The sequence below is a fragment of the Rhinoraja longicauda genome, chromosome 1 (genome assembly GCF_053455715.1).
Source record: "Rhinoraja longicauda isolate Sanriku21f chromosome 1, sRhiLon1.1, whole genome shotgun sequence".
Taxonomy (NCBI): domain Eukaryota; kingdom Metazoa; phylum Chordata; class Chondrichthyes; order Rajiformes; family Arhynchobatidae; genus Rhinoraja; species Rhinoraja longicauda.
Window position 1 is genome coordinate 47,179,808 of NC_135953.1, and position 13,368 is coordinate 47,193,175.

Below are 13,368 nucleotides of genomic sequence, written 5' to 3' on the forward strand. Positions count from 1 at the left end.
CCTTCCATCGCCCGGCGCGGCTCGGCTGCGGGACTTAACATCGTCGGCGCGGCTCGGCCGCGAGACGTTTCAGTGCCCGGTGCGGCTCGGCCGCTGGACTTAACATCGCGCGGCTTGGCCGTTGGACTTAACATCGCCAGCGCGGCTCGGCCGCGGGACGTTTCAGTGCCCGGTGCGGCTCGGCCGCTGGACTTAACATCGCCCGGTGCGGCTCGGCCGCGGGACGTTTCGGTGCCCGGTGCGGCTCGGCCGCGGGACGTTTCGGTGCCCGGTGCGGTTCGGCCGCTGGACTTAACATCGCCCGGTGCGGCCGCGGGACGTTTCGGTGCCCGGGGCGGCTGGGCCGCGGGGCCTTCCATCCTCTTGCGGGGGCTGTGCGTGTCGGTTGCCTCGGTAAGGGTCGAGCTGCCTGTCCGTGGGTGTGGGGGGTAAGAGAGGGGAAGTTTTATTGCCTCCATCACAGTGAGGGGGTGTTTGGAGTCACTGTGATGGATGTTTGTGTTGGGGTCGAGTGTCCTGTGTTCTTTTCTTTTTTGCTGTGTCTTGTGACTGCTGAAATTTTGTTCGGTGTTGTGCCGAATGACAATAAAGTGTTGTTATGTTATGTTATGTTATGTTATGTTTCGGGTTGGGACCTTTCTTCAGATTGATTCAAAGCAGTTCTACCTTATTGGAGACCCTCAGATTCAAATTCTTTGCCTCGGAGATCAGTGGAGGCTCATCTGTTGAGTAAATTCAAGGCCCAAGTTGAAAGGGTTTTGGTCGTGTGCAGTCAGAGGGTTTTGCTTTGTTTTACACACTTGTTGCTGCCCAGTGGAGGGCCAGGCAGATCTTTAGTCCTTGAAGTTGGGCTTAGTTTAGTTTTAGCTTTTAGTTTAGTTTATAATTATGTGTACCGAGGTACAGTGAAAAGCTTTTTGTTATGTGCTATCCAGTCAGCGGAAAGACCGCAGATGATTACAATCCAGCCATCCAGAGTGTACAGATGTGGGATAAAGGGAATAACATTTAGTGGAAGGTAAAGTCCAATGAAATATATTCCGAGGGTCTCCAATGAGCTAGATATTAGCTCAGAATCGCTCCCTAGTTGTTGCTAGGATGGATTAGTTGTCTGATAATAGTTGGGAATAAATTACTTTGTTAATTGTGCTATCCATTTGTAATTTTGGATGTTCTCATCAATGATTGAGGTTATGCTGTGAACAATAGAACATAGAACTGTCCAGCCCATGCCAAACATGATGCCAGGTTACATCAATCACGCAAGCTGGTCATTTTCTGAACTTTGTTTGCCAGACTTTTATACATTGATTTTCTTCACACTGACACAGTGAAACACACACAGGAGGAATTTCCTTTTATTCCTGTCTCTTCTATCCTGAACTATATTTTAACATAATGTTCACCTTTTGATAATGGAGAAATAAGGAACTGCAGATGCTGGTTTACAAAAAAAAAACACTAAGTGCTGAAGTAACTCAGTAGGTCAGGCAGAATCTCTGGAGAATATGGATAGGGGTAAGGACCTTTCCACAGACTCCTCGTAGTGGCTGCTGGTTACTTCAAATAATTGCCATTGATAGGCACCGCCTAATCGATTTGTTTCTATCTTGCATAACAGCAAAGGTAACAATGCAGACAGATTCCACTATTTCTCACATGAATATCGAGTTTTTTAGCGTGTTTCCTATTTTAGTGCCAATAGATCTCATTAGCCTTTCTGACCAACATTTACCTCTCAGATGCCATTCACTCTGCACAAATAGATTGCTGCATTGCCCAAATTATGATTGTGTGTGCAATGCAAAGTGTGTTTCAAAAGTAGTAAAGCAAGTTGGAATGTCCTGTGGTCATGGACAACACCACAAAACAGAAATATATGTCTGCCATCCAGTGGACAAAGTTAGGAATCATGCTGGCAATGTTCTTCAATACACAGCGACCACGTAATACAAATGTCGATTTTACTAGGAAATATCAAAGTAATTTTCAATAGTTTTGAAGAGTTTTGAGTATTTTGTCAGGCAGATAGCACATTGGCAGATTTGGAAGGTATCTAAGCCTGGCTACTGTCAAAACAACATCACTGCAAAAAGAGCCTGTTCTGCTATTACTTTGCCCTCATCTCACCAAATTCCACCCCACAAACGGCAAAGCGGCAAGGCTTTGCTTTTGAGATCAAAACCAGCACTTTTCAGCAGTTTGCCTTTGAAGATCCACAGACGTTAAGTACAATCGTTTTCAATTTTAAAGCAAATCTTTATGAGAGGATCTTTCAGATAAAGAGACTCGTATATAGGCTGTTGAAGATTTCCTGTAAAATGCTGCTTCATAGCAGACTATCAGTTTCTCAAATGTGTGTGGACTCAGTTACCACTGCCTGTTCAGTCAATGAACCTCTCTCTACCAGAGGTTGGGTGGCATGGTGGAGCAGTGGTAGAGTTGCTGCCTTACAGTGGCAGAGACCCGGGTTCGATCCTGATAATGGATGTTGTCTGTACAGAGTTTGTATATTCTTCCCATGCCCCGCATAGGTTTTCTACAAGTGATCCGGTTTCCTCCCACACTCAAAAGACATACAGGTTTGTAGGTTAATGGGCTTTGGTAAAAATGATAAATTGTGCCTAGTGCGTAGGATAGTCCTAGCTCGTGGGTATCGCTGATCGACGTGTACACACGGTGGGAAAGGGCCTGTTTCCGAGCTGTTTCTCTAAACTAAACTAAACAAAACAACAAAGCCTAGGTGCTGACAGCAGACTGAACAGCACCTCTGGAGCTGCTGATGGAGTGGTCAAAAATGCAAAACTGTGTGATGTCTACAGTAACCTTGCAGGCAGTCACAGTCGCCATTCACTTGGTCGAGACCGGACAGCTCTGCTCAGTTCGAAGACCATTGTGGTCAGACACACTGTTGTCACCCCAGTGTTCTTCTCTGACCACTGCCTCCTTTGGGCTTCAGTTCAACAGAGCTTTATTTGTCATTCGGTACCAAGATACCGAACGAAACTACATAGCAGTCACACAAAAAAAGAACACAAGACACATAACCCCAACACAAACGTCCATCACAGTGACTCCAAACACCCCCTCACTGTGATGGAGGCAACCAAACTTCCACTCTCTTCCCCACGCCCACGGACAGACAGCTCGTCCCCGACCAACCCGCACAGTCCCCGCAAGGGGATGGAAGTCCCCGCGGCCGAGTCGCACCGGGCGCTGAAACGTCTTGTGGCCGAACCGGGCGATGGAAGGCCCCGCGACCGAGCCTTGCGCAGCTAAGTCCCGCGGCCGAGCCGCACCGGGCGATGGAAGGCTCCGCGGCCAAGCCACACCGGGCGATGTTAAGTCCAGCGGCCGAGCCGCACCAGCGATGAAAAGTCCCGCGGCCGAGCCGCACTGGGCGATGTAAAGTCCCGCAGCCGAGCCGCGCCAGGCGATGTAAAGTCCCTCCTGTCACATACGGAGGATCAGAAGGCAGGTTGGGGGATGTGGACGTTAAATGTCAAGCTGCTGACCCCAGAGAACGTTGAGGAACTAAAGAGGGATGATGCAGAATGGAAAACCATGAAGCCCCTCTTTCACTCACCAATAGACAATAGGTGCAGGAGTAGGCCATTCAGCCCTTCGAGCCAGCCCCGCCATTCAATGCGATCATGGCTGATCACTCTCAATCAGTACCCCGTTCCTGCCTTCTCCCCATACCCCCTCACTCCGCTATCCTTAAGAGCTCTATCCAGCTCTCTCTTGAAAGCATCCAACGAACTGGCCTCCACTGCCTTCTGAGGCAGAGAATTCCACACCTTCACCACTCTCTGACTGAAAAAGTTTTTCCTCATCTCCGTTCTAAATAGGATGGTCACAACGCATTGATCAACTTGCACTTTACCCTGTCTAAAACTGTTACAATTGTTTCGTCGGGTTGCTGTTGTCTAAATTACTTAGATGATTGCATCGTATGGGAGGCGCATTCCCAATCTCGTTGCACCCCTGGGTACAATGACAATAAAGATATATTGTATTGTATTGTATTGTATTGTATTGTATTGTATTGTATTGTATTGTATTGTATTGTATTGTGTACAGTTTTGGTCTCCTAATTTGAGGAAGGGCATCCTTTTAATTGAGGCAGTGCAGCTTAGGTTCACGAGATTGATCCCTGGGATGGCAGGACTGTCATATGAGGAATGATTGAAAAGACTAGGCTTGTATTCACTGGAGTTTAGAAGGATGAGAGGGGATCTTATAGAGACATATAAAATTATAAAAGGACTAGACAAGCTAGATGCAGGAAAAATGTTACCAATGTTGGGGGCGTCCAGAACCAGGGGCCACAGTCTTAGAATAAAGGGGAGGCCATTTAAAAATGAGGTGAGAAGGAACTTTTTCACCCAGAGAGTTGTGAATTTGTGAAATTCTCTGCCACAGAAGGCAGTGGAGACCAAATCACTGGATGAATTTAAGAGAGAGTTAGATAGAGTTCTGGGGGCTAGTGGAATCAAGGAATATGGGGAGAAGTTGGGCACAGGTTACTGATTGTGGATGATCAGCCATGATCACAATGAATGGCGGTGCTGGCTCAAAGGGCTGAACGGCCTCCTCCTGCAACTATTTTCTATGTTTCCATGTTTCTACAAAGCACCCTGGCAGAACATCAAGAGGTTCTTCATCCTCACAGGCATTCAGAAACCAAGACGGGGTCAGAGTGAATTGTGCCAACTCCTGACAGACTTGCAGCAGTTCCTCCACCTGCAGTTAAGAGGGTGAATGTGAGGGAGGAACTCTGAGAAATGAAGAGCCGGCAAGCCATGCTGGCAGCATGTCAGACTCCATAAGGGAAGACCCTCATCTTCAAGCAAAAGGGGAGAATGATGACATCAGGAATTGGAGACCCATCTCACTGCCAAATTATGGTCTATTAGATCCTGTACAAAGGCTTTCGCCAACCAGGTCAAGTCTGTTCTGGGATAGGTGATCCACTCAGCCCAAACCTATGCTTGAAGGACGGCACATGGCGCAGTGGTAGAGTTGCCGCCTTACAGCGACAAAGGAAAGGGTTCTATCCTGACCATGGGTGCTGTCTGTATGGAGTTTGTACGTTCTCCCCGTGACCTGCGTGGGTTTTCTCCAGGTGCTCTGGTTTGCTCCCACACTCCGAAGATGTACAGGTTTGGTGTTTAATTGTCCCTGGTGTGTGCAGGATAGTGTTAGCGGGGATCGCTGGTTGGAGCAGACTTGTTGGTCCGAAGGGCCTGTTCCCACACTGTATTTCTAAACTAAACTAAACCAGGCATGAAAATCTTATGCAGCCTTGCACTGTTCAGGGATACCATTGCCTATATCAGGACAGAGGGGTGGACACCTGCCTGATCAGCTTGGACTAGAAGATGGCCTTTGACAGGTTATTGCATCTGTACATGATGGATATGCTCTCCAAAATGGGGTTTGGGGAGGGGATGAGGAAATGGATCCAACTACGGTAAACCCTGGCAATAACGGACCACGGAGAGGGGCCTGTTGTCCATTATTGTAGATTGTCCACTATAACCGAGGGGCGGTAAAATTTAACCCAAGGCTGGGATGGAAGAAACGCATTGCTGGGAGGGGTTAAACAAACAGTAATTCACAGGCGGGGGAGCCACAGAGCCCCTGCCCCCATAGATGGTGCGCCAGGGACAAGACCGGTACTCGCGCTGCCTTCATGCTGCTCGCTCTCTCCACTCCCCCAACTGGAAGCACACAGTGCTGACACCAGAACAATGTGAGATTCATTCACATCAATTGGCCACATCTTGTCCAGTCCAATTTCACAGTGGGTGCAATTTATTTCAGTCATCGCCAGTGTGGACTAATCCAGCCTAGGTCGCTATTATAACAGTTTGTGCATTAAAATGGACAGTAATGGAGATAATTTCTCAGGATGTTTTTGGTGTCCGAGCAACTTTTCACTTGCAGCCAACAATTAGGCGTTTAAATGCAGTGATTCTAGAAATCTATCGTCATTTCCTCAGACCATCTACTCTGGAATGATAGTGGGAAAAATGCACATTTGTTATGAGCAGATTTTTATTTTATTTTATTTTCATAATTCAACATGGTGTAAAAGCAATAATGTAGTTCTTGAACACAATTGAAGTATTACCATTTGAATAAACAATGACGAAGCTGTGATGATCACTAGAATAATTTCCCAATTTAGGTTAGACCAGGCAGAAGGACACAAAGTGCTGGAGTAACTCAACAGGTCAGGCCTCATCTCTGGAGATCATGGATAGGCGATGTTTTCAGGTTGAGACCCATCTTCTGACCCAGGCAGGCTGGGTTAAAGTTAAAGAAAATTATGAATAAATTAAATCCTGCCAATATTGAATCATACAAATATGTTGTGATGTGGTGCTACATTAAAAAAATATATTAAGCTCTGAATTTTTATTTCACACTATAGGCTGCTTGTAGGATCTCCATGGAATGGGTTTCCGCAGAATCGCATTGGAGATGTCTACAGATGTCCTGTCAGTGGCAACAGTGCAAGTTGTGAGAGACTTAACTTGGGAGGTAGGTTTGATGGCATTTACTTTACTTAGTGACATATCAAATAAGATGGCCTATGAAGATGCACATGGAAATGCAGAATGGATTGACATGGATGGATCAACAGAGGAGATTATTTTAACTTGGCATTATGTTCAATACGGACATTGTGGGTTGAGGTTCCTGTTCTAGTGCAGTACTTTGTTCTATGTTCTATTCTTTCTCTTCTCTATCTGGTTCATTTTCTTCATTCATTGAATAATATCCATACCTTGTCATTTGCTGCCCCACCCTCCTCCCATTTCTCCCAGCTCCACATATAGACAAATCATCTTAAATATATCATCTGATGAAATGTCAATGATTGTTTTCTTTGGTCACTGGCCAAAGGGGAAACCAGCGGAAATTGCTGGAAACACTCAGCAAGTCAGGCAGCATCTATGGAAAGGGAAACAGAATTAACATTTCAGGTCCGATACTCTATGTCAGCACTAAGAAGGAGAAAACAAGTTGATAGTCAGCAGCAAAAGAGGTGGGGGAGGGAGAGTAGAACAAAAGGATGCCTCCAAAAGTGTGAGTTTAAATAAGTTAATATCGCAGTTGGATCAGATCATGCTTAATTGTCTGTATTAGCTACGGCTAATAACATGGCTGTGGTACAAACAGGCAAGGCAATATCAAGAAAGAAAGAAAAATTGAGAAAAAGCCACAGAAAGATGATTGGCAGAAATAGAAAATAGCTTTAAAAAATACCAAATTCCTAGCTTTGGAGAACTTTAAAATGGAGTCTAGATCCCCTGGACACTGAGATTGGCTGTTAGACCAAGGAATTCAGCAATTTCCTGAATCATCAGAGTTCCTGAGTTTATTATCTGGTGTTGGTCCTCCAGAAGTAGCTGGAGACTGGGGTCTTGCATATGATGACGAGAGAGCACCATACCCTTTGAAAATTAGCTTTAAAGTAATTGCTTCCATTCTCCCGGCCTTGGAGATTGTTTGGAGTTAAATGGTGTCCCTAAATAAACATCAGATGGCACAGCTCATATATTTAAATAGTCTAAGGGCTAGAAAGACAACAAGGTCAATGGTTAGGCCTTGGTTGTATTTGTCTACTGCATTCAGTGTTCCCATTGTGGCCTCCTTTACTTCGGCAAGACCAAGTGTACTCTCGGCAACCGTTTCACCAAACACTTGCGCTCAGCCTGCCAAGACCTACGGAATCTCTTGGTTGCTAACCATTTTGACTTTCTTCCCATTCCAATATTGAACTTTCTGTCCTGGGCCGCCTCCATTGCCAGAGTGAGGCCACATACAAACTGGAGAAACTTGTTCTGCTTGGGAAACTTACAACCCAACAGCATGAACAATTTTCCAAATGTAGGTAACTGCAAAACCATCCCCTCCCCTTTCTTCCCCCATAGCCCCCCCCCCCCATTCCCTTCCCCCACACCCCTCCCCCGTTCCGCACCTGGACTCGCACCTATTTCTTTCTCCCCCACCATTTCCACCTACGTTCCTTCCTTTAGCTTCACAATTTGCAACTCTTCAATCTTTTGGCTCACACCTTTTGTCTTTTCATCTCTGGCCCATGTCCTCACCTGCATCAACCTTTTACATGTCAGGCTTTGTTCTGCCCCTCCCCTCTTCCCACTTTCTCTCTGACCCCTTCCCCCACAATCTGTCTGAAGAAAGGACCCCAACCCAAAACGTAACCAATCCACATTCTCCAATACCTGACCTGTTCAGGTATATCAGCATTTTGTAGTTTTTTTTTTAAAAGTCCATGATTTATCTCCATGATGAGAAATAATCATGATATTGGGACGATTGAGTTATCCACAATGCTTCATTGCATGCTATGATTTTTATGATTTCTTTCCAAGGGAATAATTTAACAGAAGGACAGTGTCAAGCCAATTACATTGATTCAGCCAGAGATACATCTCCATTGATTTTAAATTGGAAGAATGGCACAATATTTCATTGCTATTCTTCCTGATCTAATCTACCAATACATGTGTTTCCTGATAACATTTGTTGGATTTGAGTTGGATTTGTGAGTTCAATTCCATAACCATTGGGCTACCAAACTCCAAATTCAGCAAAAGAGAAGAATTTCCTCCATGATATGACACCAGAGATTTATGAGACCAGAAAATAAAAATTTAACTTAACTGCATCAACATGGACTGGAAAAATGTAGCTGCCCCTTCAAAAAGAAAATTAATCTCTTTTTGCCAAATTTCAGTTTTTTGGCCCATTAGTCATTGCATTGAAGTTATAAATGTAATCTGAAGATTTGAGCATTTGTGACTCAACCAGAAAAAACCCCAATGAAAACCACTGGATGTTGCAACACGCCGCTGTTTCAGAGTCCAGCACTCCCTTTTAGAACGCACCCTATCCGGTTGCAGGCCAGCTTGATATGGCAACTCAGTCATTCCCTCTGCTCCCTTCTCCCATCAGGCAGAAGAAACAATAGTTTGAATGCACATACTACTAGTTCCGTTAACAAGTTATTTCCTGCTGTTATCAGACTCTTGAACAGAACGCTTATATGCTGAGGATACATTTCTGATCTTTTAATCTACCTCGTTACAGCCTTTGCACTTTTTTTATCTGCACTCTCTTTGGCTGTAGCACTATATTCTGCACTGTTTATTTTCATAATTTCATTAGTCATAATTCATCAGCTGAACTAGGCCATTCGACCCATCGAGGCTCCTCCGCCATTCAATCATGGCTGATCTATTTTTCCCTCTCAATCCCATTCTCTTGCCTTTTCCCCATAACCCTTGACAACCTTATTAATCAAAAATCAGTCAAATTCGACCTTAAAAGTGCCCAATGACTTGGCCTCCACAGTCCTCTGTGGCAACGAATTCCACAGATGGACCACCCTCTGACAAAAGAAATTCTTCCTCCATTTTCTCTTTTGCACAACCTGTTGTACCCAGGTATGGTATGATCTGCCTGAATAACAAACAATCCGAAGTATTTCTCTGTGTCTCGGTACTTGTGACAATGATAAACCAATACAAACATTCCTACTTGATGATTGCATACCATACCTTGTTGTAAAATTAATCCCATTCATTCACAATAAAGATTGATTTGACCCTTTTTATTGCCACAGATGAATAATTATAAACATACGTAGTTCAATTGTGTGGGTTGCATAGTGGCAGATTCTGTGCTCTGACTAATCGGTACTGACATGATGATGACAAAAATGTAGTCCCTTAGAAATCAGGAAGATATCTTAATTCTCTCTTCAGGGTTGAACTATTTTTGATGCTCTTACCACACTGAGAAGAGCTAGTTCTGCAGGGCATCCTGTTCTTGAGTTCTGGTTCTAACGTTTCTACTTTGATCCAGTCCCTATTTCTCTTCCACTTCTCTCCCCCCTTCTATCTCCTGAATAACAAATGAACATTGGGATTGTTTATTACAAACAATGCAGTTTTAATTCAATCTATGTTAAGGTTTTATTGTTTCATATCTTTTTTTCTAATGCTATTTAATTTGTTAAACCAGTTAACTATTATTCTGCCAAGTGGCATTTAGTCCACTATAGATTGATTTTTGTTGGCCAACAAGATGAGATTTCCCTCCGTTGCAGACAACTATAAGCGTGACTTCGACTACACAAATTCATTACTGAAATATAATGTTTCAGCTGTTTGTTGCTGATCTTTCAGATAAAATGACGTTTCCAAATGTGACAGAGGTCAAGCAGAACATGAACACTGGTGCAACGCTTGTCAGGAATGATGAAACTGGCGGATTTTTGGTAATTACTGATTTTCAAACAGTAAAGTATGCTCACTTTTCTGAAGATTGTGATTGGTACGTAATATTGGTAACACAAGGCTAATGAACAGAAAAACAAAAATGATTTTCAAGCAGAAGTTTTTATATAATGTTTAAGATTGCTGCATTGTCCTGGTATTAAGAATCCCCAAAGAAATGTCATTGAATAATTTAAATTAATGGCACGTAATGTTCATAAGTTCATAAATTCATAAGTGATAGGAGGCCATTTGGCCCATGAAGTCTACTCCATAATTCAATCATGGCTGATCTATCTTTCCCTCTCAACCCCATTCTCCTGCCTTCCCCCCATAACCCCTGACACCCAAGACCATTGCTGAGATGAATTACTTGCTGGGCTGTACTCTTCTTTTAACCCCACTCCTGCATGGCACAACAAACCTAAAAGAAGAACATTATATTGTTTCCTTTGAATAAAATGGATTAACCAAACCATTGAACTAAATGTTGAACTAAACTGAGGTGTGATTTAAGCTTCCATCATTTGAAGGAACGCTAGGAATCCGTTACACTTATTGTTCGCTCCATGGTTAGAATGCCGCAGTCCTGGGATTATTTCCTCTCTACAATTGAAGATTATAAACCTTCTCTTAACTGCACAGAACACACAGTGGAAATCTTCTCATATAATGGAAAGACATTTAAGGATAGGGTGCAACAATGCGTCAAGAAGAATGAATATCATTTGATTAGTCATCATCCCTGAAACATACGAGTTTCTCAATGGCAGTCAATCCAGTTAAGATCCTTCACCATTTGAAACAACAGTAGAGGCTCCCAAATTAGGAGTTGGTTGGACTTCTGACCTGGCAACACATACTTTTACCTTATACATTGAACTTAAAAAGGTGACATTTCCAAGGAAACTCAGAATCCCATTGAGTCTGAAGAAGGGTTCCGACCGGAAACATCACCTACTCCTTTTCGCCAGAGATGCTGCCTGACCCGCTGAGTTACTCCAGCATTCTGTGTCTATCTTCGGTATAAATCAACATCTGCAGTTCCTTCCTACACAGAATCCCATTAATGTTGCCCCAAAGTCTGATATAGTTCAAACAAAATCCTGCCCTGCAGTGCTGTCTGTACGGAGTTTGCACATTCTTCCTGTGATCATGTGTTCCTTGGATGTTCCTGTTTCTCCCAAAAATGTGCAGATTGTAGGTTAATTGTTCTTTGAAATTTACCCCTAGGTTGCAAGGAAATTATATAATCTGGGGAGGGGTGGGTGGGGGGGGGGGGGGTGGGTGGGGGAGGTGGAACTGATGATGGAAATATGGGGAGAATAAAATGGGGTCAGGATCTATTCATGTAAAAGTGGGTGGGTGATGGTTGACCTAGACGCTGGGCCAAAGGGCCTGTTTCTGTGCTATAACTATAACTATGACTTTTCTTGTTTTGACAAAAAGTCTGCAAACTGAAATGTTAACCCTTTTCCTTTCTGCACCGAACCAGCCTGGTTTGATGAGCATTTCTTTTATTTTCTATTTTATTCATTTTTGCAAATATTTGACTAATTCAGAAGCATTAGCTCATTTGGCCTTGATATGTTGGTGGCTGAGAATAAGTGGGATCACTGGTTGGGTGCTTTTTCAGAACGAGGTCCCTGGTAAACAGAGTTTTCTTCAGATATTTCCAAAATTAACAGCAGGGCCATGATTAAAATGATTGCTTCACTTCTCATTGAAGCCTACCAGATTAAAAGCTGACTACTTCTCAGTTGAAAAGCTTTTGGCAACTTGATGCACTGGGGAATTAGGAAGGTGGGAGAATTTGGCATGGGATCAGGAGTTATGGTTCCTTCAGGATAACTGAGATTTGGGGAAAGTTTGAGGACACCTTTAATGGAAATTGATCTGGGGGGGGGGGGGCTTGAAAAATTGAGAATTATAGGGTCAGATATCTACACCCATCTGGGAAGGCTGGAGTAGCAAGAGAGACTTTACAGAGCTTGGAGATACATTTAGCCACGAGAGACATCAGGGATTAAGAAACCTGTGAGTTCATAAATTCATAAATTCATGTGATAGGAGAGAATTAGGCCATTCGGCCCATCAACTTTACTCCACCATTCAATCATGGCTAATCTCTCTCTCCCTCTCAACCCCATTCTCCTGCCTTCTCCCTACAACCCCTGGCACCTGTACTAATCAAGAATCTATTTATATCTGCCTTAAAAATATCCATCAACTTGGCGTCCAAAGTCTTCTGTGGAAATGAATTCCACAGATTCACCACCCTCCGACTAATGAAATTCCTCCTCATCTCCTTCCTAAAAGAACGTGCTTTTATTCTAAGGCTATGACCTCTGGTCCTAGACTCTTCCACTAGTGGAAACATCCTCTCCACATCCACTCTATCAAAGCCTTTCAGTATTCGGTAAGCTTGGAGAGATGAGGAGTTTATCCAGTGGTTGCAGACATGTAGAAGTATTGGGACAAATAGGAGTAAAGATGTAATAACAAGGAACTGCAGTTGCTGGGAGGCGTACAACAATGCAGAGGAGACATACTTTTTGAGTATTATGTCTTACACCAATGTTCCGTGCCCCACCCTCCCCAAAGCAGCAAACAGTGTTGAATTAAATAGCGGCTCAGAGACCAGACCCATGGAATCACAGGTGATGAATTTGTTTTGGATGTGAATAATGATGCTTTCATTAGTTAGCGATAATGGCCTGGCATTTCCATTTCGCCCATTTGATCTGCTTCTCTCTGAGTTGAGGGTCAGGGTGCGATAATGCCAGTTCAAGTGAATTCTTGTGCAATTTCAGGGTGATAGGTTTACAAATCTAATTTCAAGGGAGCTTAAAAATTTGGCTTTGCAATTAGAATACAATTACAAACTCCCTTGACTGCACATACAACAAGTAATTTGATATAATTATAATGCACAGGGCCGCGTTTTAAGGTTGACAATTACAGATTTCTCCGGGAGAGACATGCGTGTGTTCAGGAACATGTTTCTGTTCTGTACACAGGAATTCAAGGATAGAGATACAGATTATGT

At 43.7% G+C, this 13,368-nt stretch overlaps 1 protein-coding gene across 3 annotated transcripts in view; it reads left to right on the forward strand.

The window, feature by feature from the left end:
* itga2.2 (integrin, alpha 2 (CD49B, alpha 2 subunit of VLA-2 receptor), tandem duplicate 2) overlaps window positions 1–13,368 on the forward strand; it is a 116,203-nt gene that overhangs the window by 41,464 nt on the left and 61,371 nt on the right. For all 3 annotated transcript variants that reach the window (XM_078396722.1, XM_078396740.1, XM_078396732.1), the window contains exons 3-4: window positions 6,443–6,552; window positions 10,230–10,321. In XM_078396722.1, coding sequence (XP_078252848.1) covers window positions 6,443–6,552; window positions 10,230–10,321 — 202 coding nt within the window. The remainder of the gene's footprint in view (window positions 1–6,442; window positions 6,553–10,229; window positions 10,322–13,368) is intronic.